Consider the following 16,460-nt stretch of genomic DNA (forward strand, 5'->3'; position numbering starts at 1 on the left):
GCCTCCGGTACCAAAGAGTGTGGGCCTTGTCTGCTGCAAGCCCAGGCCTTCACCTCCTAGATATGGTCAGCATCTAGCATTTAGTCACCATCCTCTATACACCTGACAGAGGAAAGTAGAAGTCAATGACATTAACTTCCTTGTACACTGTTATAGGTCGAATTGTAACCCCCCAAAAGATATGTTGAAGTCCCAACCCCCAGGACCTCAGAATGTATTCTTATTTGGAAATAGGGTCATTGCAGATGTAATTAATTACATTAAGATGAGGTCATTCTGGGCAGCACGTGGGTGGCTAGGATGGTTAAGCGTCTGCCTTTGGCTCAGGTCATGATCCCAGGATCCTGGGATCGAGCCCCACATCGGGCTCCTGGCTCAGCGAGGAGCCTGCTTCTCCCTCTCTCCCTGCTCATGCTTTCTCTCTCTCTCTCTGTATCTCTGTGTCTCAAATGAATAAATAAAATCTTAAAAAAAAAAAAAAAGATGAGGTCATTCTGGTGTAGGGTGAGCCCCTAATCCAATATGATTGGTGTCCTTATAAGACAGCACGTGAGGGCGCCTGGGTGGCTCAGTCGTTAAGTGTCTGCCTTCAGCTCAGGTCATGATCCCGGGGTCCTGGGATCAAGCCCCGCATCGGGCTCCCTGCTCAGCAGGAAGCCTGCTTCTCCCTCTCCCACTCCCCTCTGCTTGTGTTCCCTCTCTCACTGTGTCTCTCTCTGTCAAATAAATAAATAAAATCTTAAAAAAAAAAAAAAAGACAGCACGTGAAGACACAGACACACAGGGAGAACACAGCATGATGCTAAAGGCAGAGATTACAGTTAAGCCTAGGACTGCCAGGAAACCCCCAGAAGCTAGGAAGAGGCAAGGAAGGAGTCACCTACAGATTGCAGAGGGCTCCTGACCCTGCCAACACCTTGATTTTGGATTTCTGGCCTCAGAACTGTGAGACAACAAATTTCTATTATTTTAAGCCACCCAGTTTGTGGGACTTTGTTATGGCAGCCCTAGAAAATTAATACAGGTTCTTTCATTCTTTTCTACTATGCATCAATAGTAAGTAATAAGCAAACTGGTGATCTGCTGTCAAAATTCCAACATGGCCTAACTCAGCCGTTGGCTCCACTATGAGACAGCTTTCTGAGTGAAATGTTTCACAGGTTTCTTTTGGAGCTTTATTGCAAAATTTTGGATGGTGCCCAAAACACCGCATTCGACTTTTAACACAAACTGCATTGCTGAGGGACGCTATTGTGCGATTAAAATTAATATCTAACAAGATGAATCAATGGAGGGATTTGCAAAGATGTTTCATCTTATCAATTAACATTCTCAGTGACTCTTCCAGGAAAAAGATAAGCTCAGGAAACTTGTTCCTGGTCGCCCTGCAGTAACCGTATTGATCAAATTCCAGGGTGTAAGGTACCATTATCTGTTCTGTGGAGGCAGGGGATTCTATCCCAGGAAGGCTTCTTGTGGCAGTAGGCAAAGGAAACAGGGAGGATGTAGGAAAAAATAACAAAAATGAATGGCTAGACATAGGCGTTAGAGCACTATCGATGAAATATTATTCAGTTATTAAATAATCAAGAAGTTAATAAATGTCAAAAGTTGGAATCCAGTACAGTGGAATACTGTAGGTCCACAATCCCCTCAGGAGCTTTCATGGCGTCATCTGAAGCTGACCCCTGTAGGCAGAGGGCACAGGAAGACTGAAGAGAAACAAGCCTCTCCTCGTCGGTAGGTGACAATTTTAACAATGGCAAAGGGAACTTACATACGAGGCTTGTCTTGAGTGGCAGCAAGACAAATTGATCCCTAGACTCATCCTTGAATCTTAAAAGTTTATAAAGAGGTCCTAAATGGGCTCAGTCATGTATACCGTGCAGCTGTCTTCAACCCCACATCACCACCTCGAGGTGATCTCCTTGGAGCAGTCTCTGGGAGCAAGAAAGGTAAGCAGAACCCACGTTCCAGACGGGCGGGGGTGAGAAGCCTCTGACTGCCCAGGTCCAGCTCACTAGTCAGTCAGCGGTCACATCTTTTTTGATGACAATCTCCAACAAATACTAATCAGCAATAAAAAGTCATGAAGGAACAAACTGCTGATATGCTCATAGCAACGTGGATGAATTGCCAAAAATATAACACTTGGCGAAAAAAGCCAGACACACAAGAGTACATATTCTATGGTTCCACTGATAGGATGTTCTAGAACAGGCAAAACTAATCTGTGGTAATGACAATCAGAACAGTGGTTGTATTTCTAGGGTGGAGTGGAGAGCAGGGAGGGGACCGACCTGAAAGAGGCATAAAGGAACTTCCTGGAGCGAGGAAATGTTCTATCTTGATAGAGGAGTAGGTTACATGGTCCATAGGTTTGTCAAAACTCATCTACCAGTAACCTTAGGAGCAGTGCATTTCACTATATGTAAATTAAAATCTATTTAAAGGGGTGCCTGGGTGGCTCAGTCGGTTAAGCGTCTGCCTTCAGCTCAGGTCATGATCCTAGCGTCCTGGGATCAAGTCCCGCATCGGGCTCTCTGCTCAGCAGAAAGCCTGCTTCTCCCTCTCCCACCCCTCTTGCTTGTGTTCCCTCTCTCGCTGTGTCTCTCTCTGTCAAATAAATAAATAAAATCTTTTAAAAATAAAAAAAAATTAAAAATATATATTTTAAAAATATTGTAAATATTTTTAGCTTTTAAAACATGTTTTCTTTTTAGAAATGTATCATATGGTCATTGTAGAGATTTGGAAAATTAAAAAAAGAAGAAGAAAATTAAAACACCCATAACTCCACCATCTAGAATAAATAATTTTAGTATGCCACAAAATGTAATATTAACGTGTTAGCAAAGCAAAGATTAGAGTGAATATATAACTGTTATTTATGCTTGTATTACTACTGTTTAAAAATCATTATACACGTGAGTAGGGTCTAAAATAAAATGATGGAAAACAACTGGGAATTACAATATTGTGACTATTGTGTGTTTTTCCTACCCTTTAAAAATATCCTTTACCTGTCCAATAAGTAACAGTGATGTTGGAAAAGCAGGTACTAGGAGGAAAGATGAGAGCAACTGAGGTAATTTTCCTCGAATGAAGAGCACAGTAAGGGATCACTAGGTTATAGGCTTCACATGTAGGAAGCCTGTGAGCTTGTTGCAGACAGGAAGACTGTCACATTAATTTTGAGTCCCCAGGGCCAAGTACCACATCTGGCACAAAGTTGAGACACTGTAAACATTTCTGAATAAACGTCCTCTGTGTCTGGAGAGAATCAAGGAGACATGGGGCGCCTGGGTGGCTCAGTTGGTTAGGCGACTGCCTTCGGCTCAGGTCATGATCCTGGAGTCCCGGGATCGAGTCCCGCCTCGGGCTCCCTGCTCGGCAGGGAGTCTGCTTCTCCCTCTGACCCTCCTCCCCCTCATGCTCTCTGTCTCTCATTCTCTCTGTCTCAAATAAATAAATAAAAATCTTTAAAAAAAAAAAATCAAGAAGACATGAATTTTAAAATAAAGCATGGAGATTTAGGGCAGATATGAGTAAGGTTTTGACTGTCACGGATGATAAAGAAAATTCTAGAATGTCTAATGTAAGACAATGTTAAGAGTATATTACTATTTGTTCAAGAGTGTTTACACCTCCATCTTCCTAGAGGAGGCCATTTAGAGCTGGAAGGATCTCCAGTTCCTCTCCAGGTATAAGATTCTATTTCTATTATTCCTTCCAAGAAGACCAGAGATCAAAATCACCTGTCTGTTCAGATACCTTATTTGGGTGGGAGAAGGAGAGCAGATGGCCAGCTTCAGGTAGAGCTTGTTTGCAGCTAAGAGGCTCAGCTTCCATCTCAACACTGAACTTTATAGAACTCCCAGAGGGATCCAATTCCCTGCCTGTCCCAAAGATCAGATAATCAAGCTCTGAGGAGTCCGGTCATGGCCAAAACAGGAGGCAGATGACAAGCCCATATGGCTAACAAACACCCTTCTTGATGAGCCTGAAATGATGTTACACCAAAATGTGGATGGCACTTGTCTCCCAATGGTAGGACCTGTGGGATTTTTAGTTTTTCCTTTTCATTTGCCTGGAATTTCTATAATGAACACGTAAGTACTCCCACAGAGAGAAAACTACAACTTTTTTTTAAAGATTTATTTAAAGATTTCATTTATTTATGTGACAGAGAGATACACAGCGAGAGAGGGAACACAAGCAGGGGGAGTGGGAGAGGCAGAAGCAGGCTTCCCGCTGAGCAGGGAGCCCGATGCGGGGCTCGATCCCAGGACGCTGGGATCATGACCTGAGCCAGAGGCAGACGCTTAACGACTGAGCCACCCAGGCGCCCCCTACAACTTGTTTTTGTATCTCCGGATGTTAGAAGGATTCCAAGGATTCTCTTTTTGAATTAATTTTCAGGGTCAAGTTACTCACCACCCCTGAAAGAAATTAAAAGGATGCCTGAAAAAAAACCAAAACTGCCTTTTCATTTCCTCCTCTCTCCCCTCTATCAAGCAAACAATCCTCTGTAAAGTCAACAGTCCCTGAATACACATCCTGTACCTGTCCGTGGCTGGCACCAGGTAGGGCGAGGCACTCCCCAACTTACCATGGCCGTGACTCTCTCTATACCAGGATCAGAGTTCAGTCACCCGAGCAGAAGTTCCTCTGTGAAAAAAGCAGAGGGGAAATTACTGTGATGAGAGATGTGTCATTAAAAGCATTAATCAGGATAACACGTAGTTTGCAGAAGTTAAACCATTAGGAAATAACACCCACTGTCATCGAAAGGCCAGCTACTGATTAGCCAAAGATACAAAGGCCGGGTTAATAATTAAAGAGAAACTGCTCAAGCAAACAAGTTTATTACTCCAACAAAACACTTTCCAACCTGCTCTTCTGTCTGGAGATACACATTACAGAAGTGGTTCCTATTGTTTGTTAGGATGAAGTACATTACTTGTAGTCAAGGCAAAACTGGATTCCGAACAGTAAGCTCTAGTGGAACAGAACAGGTGCCTCCATGGAGAGAAAAGATAATGCAGCCGTGTTAGGGAAAAGCACGGCACTGCAGCCCACGCTGTGTGTGTGCGTGTGCGTGCGTGTCTGTGCGCGCATGAGTGTGTGCGCGTGTGTGAGGACGGCCGGCGGCCAGCCCACATTAGACTTGTCATTTCCAGACGACCATTTTCACTGCCACCATCTCGGGATGTGCAGGTGCTTCTTCCCTCAAAGCTGTAGCCTTACACGCTCAGCTTTGTCCTCCGTTCTGTGCAGCAAGGATGCTCGATCATTGCACATGTACTCAGTCACTCAGAATGCAAGGAATGACTTGACTCTGGGCCAGGACTCTTGGTCTCATGATTGACAGGCAGGCCTCTGAGGGACAGGCCAACTGACTTCCTGTTTCCATATCTGAGTCCTATGGAAAAGGCTGCTTTCCTAAGCATTTTTGTTAGCTCCTTGATACTCAAAAGAATCATCCTGGAGCCAGAAGCATGGGCATCCCCTGGGAGCAGTCTCAGGCCCCCCCCACCCCCACCCCAGACCTACTGCTAGAGTCTGCATTTTAACAAGATTCCCCCAATATTTGCCTGCACAGTACTTTGAAAAGCACTGGCCTAGGCCACCTTACCAAGCAGCACTTTTCAATTATACCCCGAGAATTACTAAATCCTTTCCACTTTATTACCGACTGAGTCAATCTGCTCACATTCACTTCATCTTTCAGCTCTCCTGAGGCTCAGCTCCATTCTTCGTTGTCTCCTATCACTGCAGACTTGCCTTATAACCACTTAGGGAGCTCAATTCTTTCCTGAGGGGAATGCCAACTTGTTCTGGGGCACAGCCTGAGCAAAGGTGGGAATAAGCAGTGGCTTCGGGGACAATGAGGAGACAAGGCTGCTGGGGCAGAAGGCTCATTCCAGGGAAGGCTCAGAGATAGGGCTGGAAAAGCAGGTAGGGAACTGACAGGCAAGGCCTTGTATGCCCAGCTGAGGAGTGTGACTTGATATTGTAGGTAATGGGAAAATAGCAGAAAAGTTTTGGTTTTTGGAGAGAAATGATAGAACAAAAGACATGCTTCCTTCCACAAGACCCTATTCTACAGAACAGACAGGAGTGAGAGACAGGGTCAGGAAGGCTTGAGAAAGCACTGAGGAACAGACAGGCAGAGGCGGAGACCTAGGTGGGGTGTGGCCCCTGGAATAGGATATACATAGGAAATATTTGGAAGGAATTCTTTACTGGATTCAGTAGCTCATGGACTGTATGGATTTATTTACTCAATCACCCAATATTCATAAAGTACCTCTATATTCCAGACACTGTTCTAGTCGACAGAGATAATACAGTGAGTAAGACAAAGAACATGACTTCAAAGAGTTTACAGTCTACCAGGAAAGGCAGACAACAAATAAACAAATAAATAAATAAGATGATTTCAGATATCAGTAAGATGAAAGTACAACAGGACAATGCTATTGAACACGGATCAGCAAACTACAGCTCATGGGCCAAATCCTGTTTTTTGAATGGCCTACAAGTTAAGAATGGTTTTTATATTTTCAATGGTTGGCAAAAAGTCAAAAGAATAATATTTTGTGACACATGAACGTTATATAAAATTCAAATCTCAGTGTTCATAAATAGACTCACTGGAGCTTGGTTATACCCGTTTGTTTACATATTATCTACAGCTGCTTTCATGCTACAACAGTAGAACTGAACGGCTGTGACGGACTATATGGCTCACAGAGCTGAAGATATTTAATATCTGGCCCTTCACAGACAAAATTTGCTGAATCCTGGGTTGGAAGATGATGTGATCAGGTCACTGGGAAGGGGCTAGCCTGGACAGGGTGGCAAGAAGACGTCTGAGCTAAGATCTGAATGGGGAGAGAGGCTAGCTATTCAGTGCTGGAGGAGAACTACTGAAGGCAGAAGGAACAGTTAATGCAAAGGCCCTGAGGCAGCAATGAACTTACTGTGTTTGAGGAATGAACAACTGCATCATGAACAAGGGCCAGAGTGGCATGAATTGGGGTTGGAGTAGGGTCAAGACTATCTGTGGGAGCAGGAAGGGGCATTTCTTGTTTGTCCAGAATGTGCTAGGGGAAGCCAAGAGCAGGGCTTTTTGAGACTTAGCCATGACTTTGTCTGGAGGCCCTGTTTCACATCATATGAATGATCAAAATGCGCCAATATCCCTCATTAAGTATAATTTATATGTGAGTTGGATTGAGTTTCTGCTAATTGGTAGACAATCTAGCAGACCCAGTTTAAGGAACAAGGGCCCTCCCTTTGTTTCTATATAGTTTTGGAATATGGTAATCCTCCCTTATCTGTGTTTTTGGGCAACGGCAATCCAGAAGCAGGTGATTCTCCTTCTGACATCAGGTCAATGGTAGCCTAATGCTACTTCACAACACCTACATCATTCACCTCACTTCATCTCATCACACAGACATTTTATCAGCTCATATCATCACAAGAAGAAGGGTAACTACAGGGGCGCCTGGGTGGCTCAGTCAGTTAAGCACCTGCCTTCGGCTCAGGTCATGATCCCAGGGTCCTGGGCTCCTTGCTCAGTGGGGAGCCTGCTTCTCCCTTTCCCTCTGCCCCTCCCCCCGTTCGTGCTCTCTCGCTTGCTCTCTCTCAAAATATCTTATTGTACTGTGGTTACCCTTTTTTTTTAAAGATTTTATTTATTTACTTGAGAGAGAGACCACATTCATATAACTTTTATTATATCATTAGAATTGTTTTATTTTATTATTAGTTCTTGTTGTTAATCTCTTACTCTGCCTAATTTATAAATTAAACTTGATCATAGGCATGTACGTATAGAGAAAAACAGCATAAATAGGGTTCCATACTACCTACAGTTTCAGGCATCTGTTGGGGCTCTTGGAACGTATACCCCACGGATAAGGGGGAGTTGCTGTAGATGACAACAAGTAAGGAGGCAGGGAAGAGAACCATGTCCTCCAAAAGCCAGCCTTTAACATAAATACTTCCAATCCTTTTGACCACATCAAGAAGTGGGAAAAAATGCTTGCACAAAACCTTCTGGAAATACTGAGAATCTTAATTCAATGAGCTAGAAATAATTTACTAAAGGGAAAAAAATGTATCATACTTGAACACACGGTGCTTTTAGCCAATTATTTTGAAACTTGGACAGCACACAGCTTTAGTCCATTTACATAGAGACAGCTGTTGTATATTTGTTATTTACTAGCACCAAGCAAGTTTCTCAATAGATTATAGAAATGAAGGCAGGAAATGGTACCCCTTGATCAGATATCAGATAACACATGTAAAGTTGACCCACGCTCACGCTTACTGGCACAGTGTCTGGCACCTAGTAAGGTGTCAGGAACTCTGGGCAAGTATGGGTGGGGAGTGGAAAGGAAGGGAAGGAATCACTCGGACCACCCCCTGGAACAGAACTGTCACAGGAAGGCATTGGTGGTTCAGTGGTAGAATTCTCGCCTCCCAGAATTGCCACAGGCCTCTTCTTAACTGCACAAAATGATCGGCTCCCAAAGAATGCCATGCCCTTCTTCTGGAAGCTCAACCTCTAAAAGTCCTCCCACATTCTCCTCCAGCCTGAAGAGCCAAGGACTCTTTATAGGAACCCTTCTCTGCCGCAGCTTCCTTGATCCATTCATTCTTTCTCTCTGAAGGCCAGCCTACAAGTCCATAAACCGAACAGTATCCCCAGGTTCATAATGACTCAGACTTTGTGTGGGGGTTTCCAAAGCTTCTTGGCTGCTCACAGGTGGGGCAAAATAATTAGCAACTGTGCCTCAGTTTTAGGAAAAAGGCAAACCCACTCAGGTTTGGGCACGGCTCCAATGACCTTAAAAGCATCAGGGGCTCTTCAAGATGGGAAGATGAAGACAGAAGGGCCCATATGTGAGTGACGTCTAAAAAACTCTAAGGGTTATGCAGTCTGGAGTCGGGGTGAGGGGGGGGGACTGCAACTTCTTTATCATACCTGAACTCTACAACTAGGGCTCACAATAGGGCTCCTGAAAATGTTAAGACACGGTTTTAGAGCAACTGAAAGAAAGCTGGGAACACAACATAAGAGACATATCCCAAGAGCAGTTACATAGGGAATACTGAGTTATAAATAAGTTCAACTTATTGCAGGAAAGATTACAAAAATTTGCACAAGTAATTAATGATGGCTTCATTAAAAAAACTAGATGTCGAGAACAGATCGATACTGTTTTCTGCTTAGGTGTACAAGAAGATCATTTTTACACCGTCCCACAAACTGCCCTATTGTAACACTGCTAGAAATGACCTCAAGTAGAAAGTTCCTTATGTCCTTCGGGCAGCTACATGGAACAAGGGCTCGGACTTCATGTAATATTCAAGGAGGCCATACATGGAGGCGGCAGTGTGGTGGACTCCTCCCCACTCACCCAGAATTTGGAAAACAGGCAAATTAGATGCTTTCCTGTGCATTAGACTAGTAAAATCAGCAAACAACCATCAAAACAAAGATATGCAAATTCATTTATGAGAAAGAATGGCTCCTGACCTATGGCCAGTTTGCCGAAAGCATTAGCATATTTAAAGAAAGATGGTGTGCGAGCTCCACATAAAATCCTCAGAGAGGCTTACTTTGAAATAGTCATCAAAGCCCTGTCCTAAGGAAAGGGTGGCTTGGCCCTAGATCCAATGGTCCAGGATCAGATATTTCCCATGGCTGTGTCATCTATCTAATACCCTTTGTTCTGATTCCGTGATTGCCAAGCAACCCCTGGACTAGAGTTTGGCTTCCCACATGGACCTGTCTTCAGAGTACTGGAGCACAAGGATTTTTGTCTCAGTAACAATTACATTTTTTTTTTAAGATTTTATTTATTTATTTGAGAGACAGAGCACAAGCAGGGGTGGGGAGAGGCAGAGGGGGAGGGAGAAGCAGGCTCCTCGCGGAGCAGGGAGCCCGGGGCTCGATCCCAGGACCCCGGGATCATGACCTGAGCCAAAGGCAGACACTTAGCTGACTGAGCCACCCAGGCGCCCCATATATTTCTCAAGGTAATAAAGATATTATCAGCATGTGTGTGGTGAGCCTGTAAATATGAACCTGTCCCTGAGAGCTGAACCCCTTCCTGGTGTGCTAATGAATGCAATTTCTCTGGTCCTGCTGGATGTGGCACCATGTTGAATTCACCCCAGTACTGGATGCTCCCCTTGGAACCCCCACATAACTTGGTGGCCTCCATCCAGATTCATGACATTGACCCTGGTCCCAGGAAGGGCAACCGGAATGTTCATTAGGAAGGGATTTGCTGTCCTTGTGACACATTCTTACTGAGTCCCTCTCTTCCCTGGAAGATCACATGTGAGTGAGTCATTCACCATTTTTCTCTGGTACGCGGTTTCATTTTGCATCCCACGGGATGACAAATTTAAACTTCTAGCCTGTGGATTCGTGGAGGGTGTGCCGGGGCCCCGCCCAAGCACTTCAAAACTGTCTATGAAATAGGAAAATGAATGCAACCCAAACTCCTTGGAGCTTAGATCCTTCGAAAAGTAAAGGAGGTTTTGTTGCCGTGATGGGGATTGAGTCTGGAGAAATAAGCATTTTCAAACATTTAATCAAAGGCCAAGTGTATAAGGCAAAGGAAGGCTGACAAATTTGGAAACCTGACTGCTAAGAATCTTAGGGAAGAATCTATTCCAGCCCCGCACCTGGCAAACAACTTATTGACAGTCTTTTGTCCAAATTTTAGCCACTTATTCACAGCATGGTGGGGGACAATAATAATAATTTCAATCCATAAATAATTCTAAAACACGCGTTTCACATACAATTTAAAACATCCCCACTCCTTCTCTGTCGTTTCCACATCATGCCAGTCTATTAAAGCCTTTTCTCTATGCCAAAGATTCCTTTGTCCAAAAGGCAGGGGGAAGGAGGGAAGGTACATTTTTTAAGTACTCCTCTACATTATCTTAATTGATCTATCCAATAACCTTTGGAGTCACGACTACTACCTTCACTTTGCAAACCAGCTGGATGATCTAATAATGAAAGCTGGCTATGGTGAGTTCTCTATTACATTAAGAGATAAGATTAGAAAAACAAAAAGATAACTGAGGTGGTCTAAATGCTTGCTGAGCAAGGGGCTGGGTCCTATACTCCCAGTTCAATGCTTGCCTTGCTAGATGTCTCTGTACTTCACATAATACCTCGGTTTCCCCAGGCACAAGCTTCGAGTAGGGCACAATCAAAGCATATTCTGATAAGCTTTGTAAATGTGTAGCTACCCTTCCTTGTTTCTCTGCATTCTGTATTCAGCTTGCACAGAATAGTGCTTCGGGTTTTCCTAAGTGTTATCTGAGCAACTCCCAGTACCACGCGTGGACTGAAGACTTGTGGCATTCTCATCGGCTGGTCTTTTGTTGGTAGCAGTGCTTTGTTTTGTTTTGTTTAACTCTTAATTGCAAACAAGCTGGATTCCCCTCCTCTCAGGACAGTGACCACAGAAACAAGAAGTTGATGTACTTGTAATGCTGATTATTGCTCACAATTATGGGACTGAAGGATAGTTTCACTGATGTTTCGTGCACATTTGTTCATTCATTCATTCATTCATTCATTCAACAAACATGATCGGAATGCCTGCCCCATGCCAGGCACCATTTTAGGTGCTAAAAAGCATACCGTAGGGGCAGCTGGGTGACTCAGTCGGTTAAGCAGCTGCCTTCAGCTCAGGTCATGATCCCAGGGTCCTGGGATCGAGTCCCGCATCGGGCTCCCTGCTCTGCGGGGAGCCTGCTTCTCCCTCTCCCTCTGCCCTTCCCCCTGCTTGTGCTCTCTCTCTTTCTCTCTGTCAAATAAATAAATCTTTAAAAAAATTTTTTTAAAAAGCATACCTTAATTCCCACCTATATACCCTTCATGCAGAGAATATCCCCTATGCTCTGTTCAAGAGTACTCTATCATTTAAAAAAGAAATCTTGGGGATGCCTGGGTGGCTCAGTTGGTTAAGAGTCTGCCTTTGGCTCAGGTCATGATTCCAGGGTGCTGGGATCAAGTCCAGCATCGGGCTCCTTGCTCAGCGGGGAGTCTGCTTCTCCCTCTGCCTGCCGCTCCCCCTGCTTGGGCTCTCTCCCTAACAAATAAAATCTTTAAAAAAAAAAAAAAAAAGAAAAAATCTTGGAGGCTGCTAGAGATAACTCCATTGAACTTGCTTCCCATTGCAAGGACCCTCTACCAAACCTTCCTGAATGGTCACCTCCAGCCTTTAGTCATCCTCCCTCTGGTGATGGGGCTCATCCTCCATGGGGCAGGCTCAGCATCAGGAAAGCTAGCCTTGTATTCCTTGCTCTGTGCACTGGAGCTAGAGAGACTTTATTTGTAGGTAAATATTCATTGACCACTTAGTTGTATCGAGTGCCCAAGTGCTTTTATCCATATGGTATCATTTTGCCCTCTCACTGTCTAGTGATAACATAAGTTTAGAGGGGTACCTGGGTGGCTCAGTCATTAAGCGTCTGCCTTCGGCTCAGGTCATGGTCCCAGGGTCCTGGGATCGAGCCCCGCATCGGGCTCCCTGCTCTGCGGGAAGCCTGCTTCTCCCTCTCCCACTCCCCCTGCTTGTGTTCCTGCTCTCGCTGTGTCTCTCTCTGTCAAATAAATAAATAAATAAATAAATCTTTAAAAAAAAACATAAGTTTAGAAAAGTTAGGCATAGTGCCCAAGGTCACTGCAGTAGTAGGCGGTAGGAGCTGTTTCTTCACGGTCTGACTCTGTAGACCTTTATATCATACAGGCCAAATGCACACACGTGGCCACGTGCATACAGGCAGGCGACAATGCTAGGAGCTCTTAGAGTAATAATGGAATAAATATTGTAAACTGTCACATTTTTGCTGAGCTAGATGCATTCTTGTTCTTCATATCTTTAACAAGCTGGGTGCAAAACAAAATCAAACAAAACCACGACAAAAATATTCCTCTCTCAGACTTATCTGGCAGCAAGTGGCTACGCTTTGGCAGACAGCTCCCAATCAAAAGTGTCGAATACAAGACTGCTGGCTCTCTGAAGAGAAAGCACATTTCGTTTTTCTTTTTTTAAGATTTATTTATTTATTTGAGAGAGAGAGAGAGCACGAGTCAGCGAGTAGGGGGTGGGGTGGAGGGAGAGAATCTTTCAAGCGGACTCCCCGTCAGCAGGGAGCCCCACACGGGGCCCCATGGGGGGCCATCGGGGCCAATCCCACCACCCATGAGATCACAACCTGAGCCGAAACCAAGAGCCGGATGCCCAACTGACTGAGCCACCCAGGCACCCCATGAAGAAAAAGCACATTTCCAACCCACATGCCCCTGCCCTAGTTCAGCCATCCAGCCTCTCTGGTGCAAAACAATGTAACACAGCTCCGTGATAACATTTTTTGGAGCAGACACGGTCAGAGCAGTGCCTTCCCCAGGGAGAGACACAAGGATTCCATCCAAGCACATTCTGTGCCCATCTTCCCCACCCCACATATCAAGATCCAGCATCCTGAGCTGAGTATGGTGTGTGTGTGTGGGGGGGGTCATGGCTGATCCAACCATAATACAAAAGTGCCCACAAAGTGCAGCCTGCCTCAGAGACTGACTGATGCATCATGCTCTTGGGGTAGTCTGAATCGAGTACCAAAGGAGGTTAGAAATAATGACCCCGGGCGCCTGGGTGGCTCAGATGGTTAAGCGTCTGCCTTCAGCTCAGGTCATGATCCCAGGGTCCTGGGATCGAGTCCCGCATCGGGCTTCCCGCTCCTTGAGAGCCTGCTTCTCCCTCTGTTTCTCTCTGTCTCTCATGAATAAATAAATAAAATCTTAAAAAAAAAAAAAAGAAAGAATGACCCCATTTGGTTATATGTATCATATTGCCAGCAATATTAAGACTACCCAGGGTATACCAGTAGGGGGAGAAAGAAGGAATGCCAGAAATAGCTCGTCTGGCTTATGCTATGAACCAGAAACATTACGGGCTTTCATTCAAAGCCTAAGATGGGTTTGGCACAGCTGTGACATGTTTTCTCAAGCCCTAGATGGCAGTTACTTATGCTCTGCGCTATGGCAGTGATGTTCTAGACTTAGAAGAAGTATTCTTTTTATCTTCCAGAGTTGCTTCTCCCCTGTGTCAGATCAAAATGTCCAGCAAAGCACAGGTGAGAGAGTAATTCCAAGGTTGAGATATAAGTGCCCCAAGAAAGCAGGAGTAGAAATGGGGGGGGGGAGGGGAACACTTGCTCCAGAAAGAGCTCATTTCTGCCAGTGTAGGGCCGTCAGGGTAGAGAAGACCTCAGAGAATGCCCAGCCCACTCCTTCATTTTGCAGATGGAATGCCCGTCTACGGGGAAGTGGTGGGTCTGCCCTGTGGGTCATATGCATGGTAATAATGCACTGGGTTCTCTCCCCTGACCTGAGGTATGGCAGATGCTGGTATCCCACGAGGATGGGAGAATCCATGCCATCCTTCTGACGAGAAACAGCAACAGGAAGGTCCAAGCCTGAGTGTGGTGCAGCCAACCTCATGGTCTAGTTGCTAATTTCACATGATGGTGGGAACTCCTCCCTCAGAGACCATGTCATCCTTCTCTATAACAACGAGGCTAGAGCCTGGAGCCCAACCAACTTGGGTTTATAACTCTCCTATATACACTTGTAGCTGTATGATTTGGGGCAAGTTATTGTTTCTCTGTACTTCAGTCTCCTCATTGGTAACATGGAGTTAGTAACAAAATTACATTATAGGGTTGTGGCAAAGATTAAATCAGTTATTGCATCATACAAAGTACTTAGAATAGTGTACACATCATGTACTCAACAAATGTTAACTATTCTTTTTATTACTATTCTCTCCAGGTAACCTTTGTCTGCCACATCTACATATTCTAGCATTACCTGTTCAGTGAGCTGTTTAAGGCGTGGGTTACCAACTCCACCTGTATTAAAAACATCTGTGGAGTACAGAGTTCAGGCTTTCACATCTACCACCAACATGTCAAACCGGACTTCCCATATGGTGTTTTTGGCCACCAAGTCTGCGTGTGTCTGTACTCTGACAAGATCACTGTCCTCACACTACTAGGTATTTACCCCAAAGATACTAATGTAGTGATCCGAAGGGGCACTGGCACCCCAATATTTATAGCAGCAATGTCCACAACTGCCAAACTATGGAAAGAGCCAAGATGTCCATCGACAGATGAATGGATAAAGAAGATGTGATACACACACACACACACACACACACACACACACACACACACACACAGTGGAATATTACTCAGCCATCAAAAAGAATGAAATCTTGCCACCTGCAATGATGTGGATGGAACTAGAGGGTATAACACTAAGCAAAATAAGTCAGACAGTGAAAGACAATTATCATATGATCCCACTCATATGTGGAATTTAGGAAACAGAACAGAGGATCATAGGGGAAGAGAGGAAAAAATAAAAGACAAAATCAGAGAGGGAGACAAACCATAAGAGACTCTTAATCATAGGAAACAAACTGAGGGTTGCTGGAGGGGAGGGGGCTGGGGGATGGGATAACTGGATGATGGACATTAAGGAGGGCACGTGATGTAATGAGCACTGGGTGTTATATAAGACTGATGAATCACTGAACTCTACCTCTGAAACCAACAATACACTATGTTAATTAATTGAATTTTAATTAATTAATTCATTTTTAAAAAGATCATTGTCCTCACAGCTGTCTGAATGCTAAGACAGCACCTTCCTTGGACTCTGCTCACAGGATTTCCATCCTGGGCCCCCACTTTCCAAGGACTGGAGGTAGTGATGAGGCAGAGGATACTAACTGTAGAGGAGCATGAGAGAGGTAACTTTAGGTGGTGCTAGAGATGTTCCTTAGCTTGATTCTTGATTGGGGTAGTGGTACCCAATTATATGCATTCGTCAAAACTTATTCAAACTTACTCAACTCCCCTCACACCCATTAGGATGGCTCCTATAAACACACACACACACACACATGCACACACAGAAAATAACAGGTGTTGGGGAAGATGTAGAGAAAGTGGAACACTTGAGTACTGCTGGTAGGAATGTAAAATGGTAGAGCCACTATGAAAATCAGTAGGTCAGTTCCTCAAAAAAATATAAATTGGATAATTACTATATGATCCAGCAATTCCACTTTTGGCTATATATTCTAGGCATATACACTTCTGGATACATATATATTCTTTCAAAAGAACTGAAAGCCAGGACTTGGAGAGATATTTGTATACCCATGTTCAGGACAGTATTATTCACAACCAAAAGGTGGAACCATGTACAACCCATGTGTCGATTGACGGATGGATAAAGAAGATCTGGTACATATATGCATAAAATGGAATATTATTCAGCCTTAAAGAGTAAGGCATGTTGATGTGTGCTACAACATGGATGAACC

General features: G+C 44.4%; 1 protein-coding gene across 1 annotated transcript in view; it reads right to left on the reverse strand.

The window, feature by feature from the left end:
* The window catches only part of ANXA4 (annexin A4), a 70,452-nt gene that overhangs the window by 35,763 nt on the left and 18,229 nt on the right, over positions 1–16,460 (reverse strand). Inside the window, exon 2 of the mRNA XM_021699045.1 lies at positions 4,613–4,671. Coding sequence (XP_021554720.1) covers positions 4,613–4,615 — 3 coding nt within the window. The 5' untranslated portion in view covers positions 4,616–4,671. The remainder of the gene's footprint in view (positions 1–4,612; positions 4,672–16,460) is intronic.

This window comes from Neomonachus schauinslandi, chromosome 10, assembly GCF_002201575.2.
Source record: "Neomonachus schauinslandi chromosome 10, ASM220157v2, whole genome shotgun sequence".
Classification (NCBI taxonomy): domain Eukaryota; kingdom Metazoa; phylum Chordata; class Mammalia; order Carnivora; family Phocidae; genus Neomonachus; species Neomonachus schauinslandi.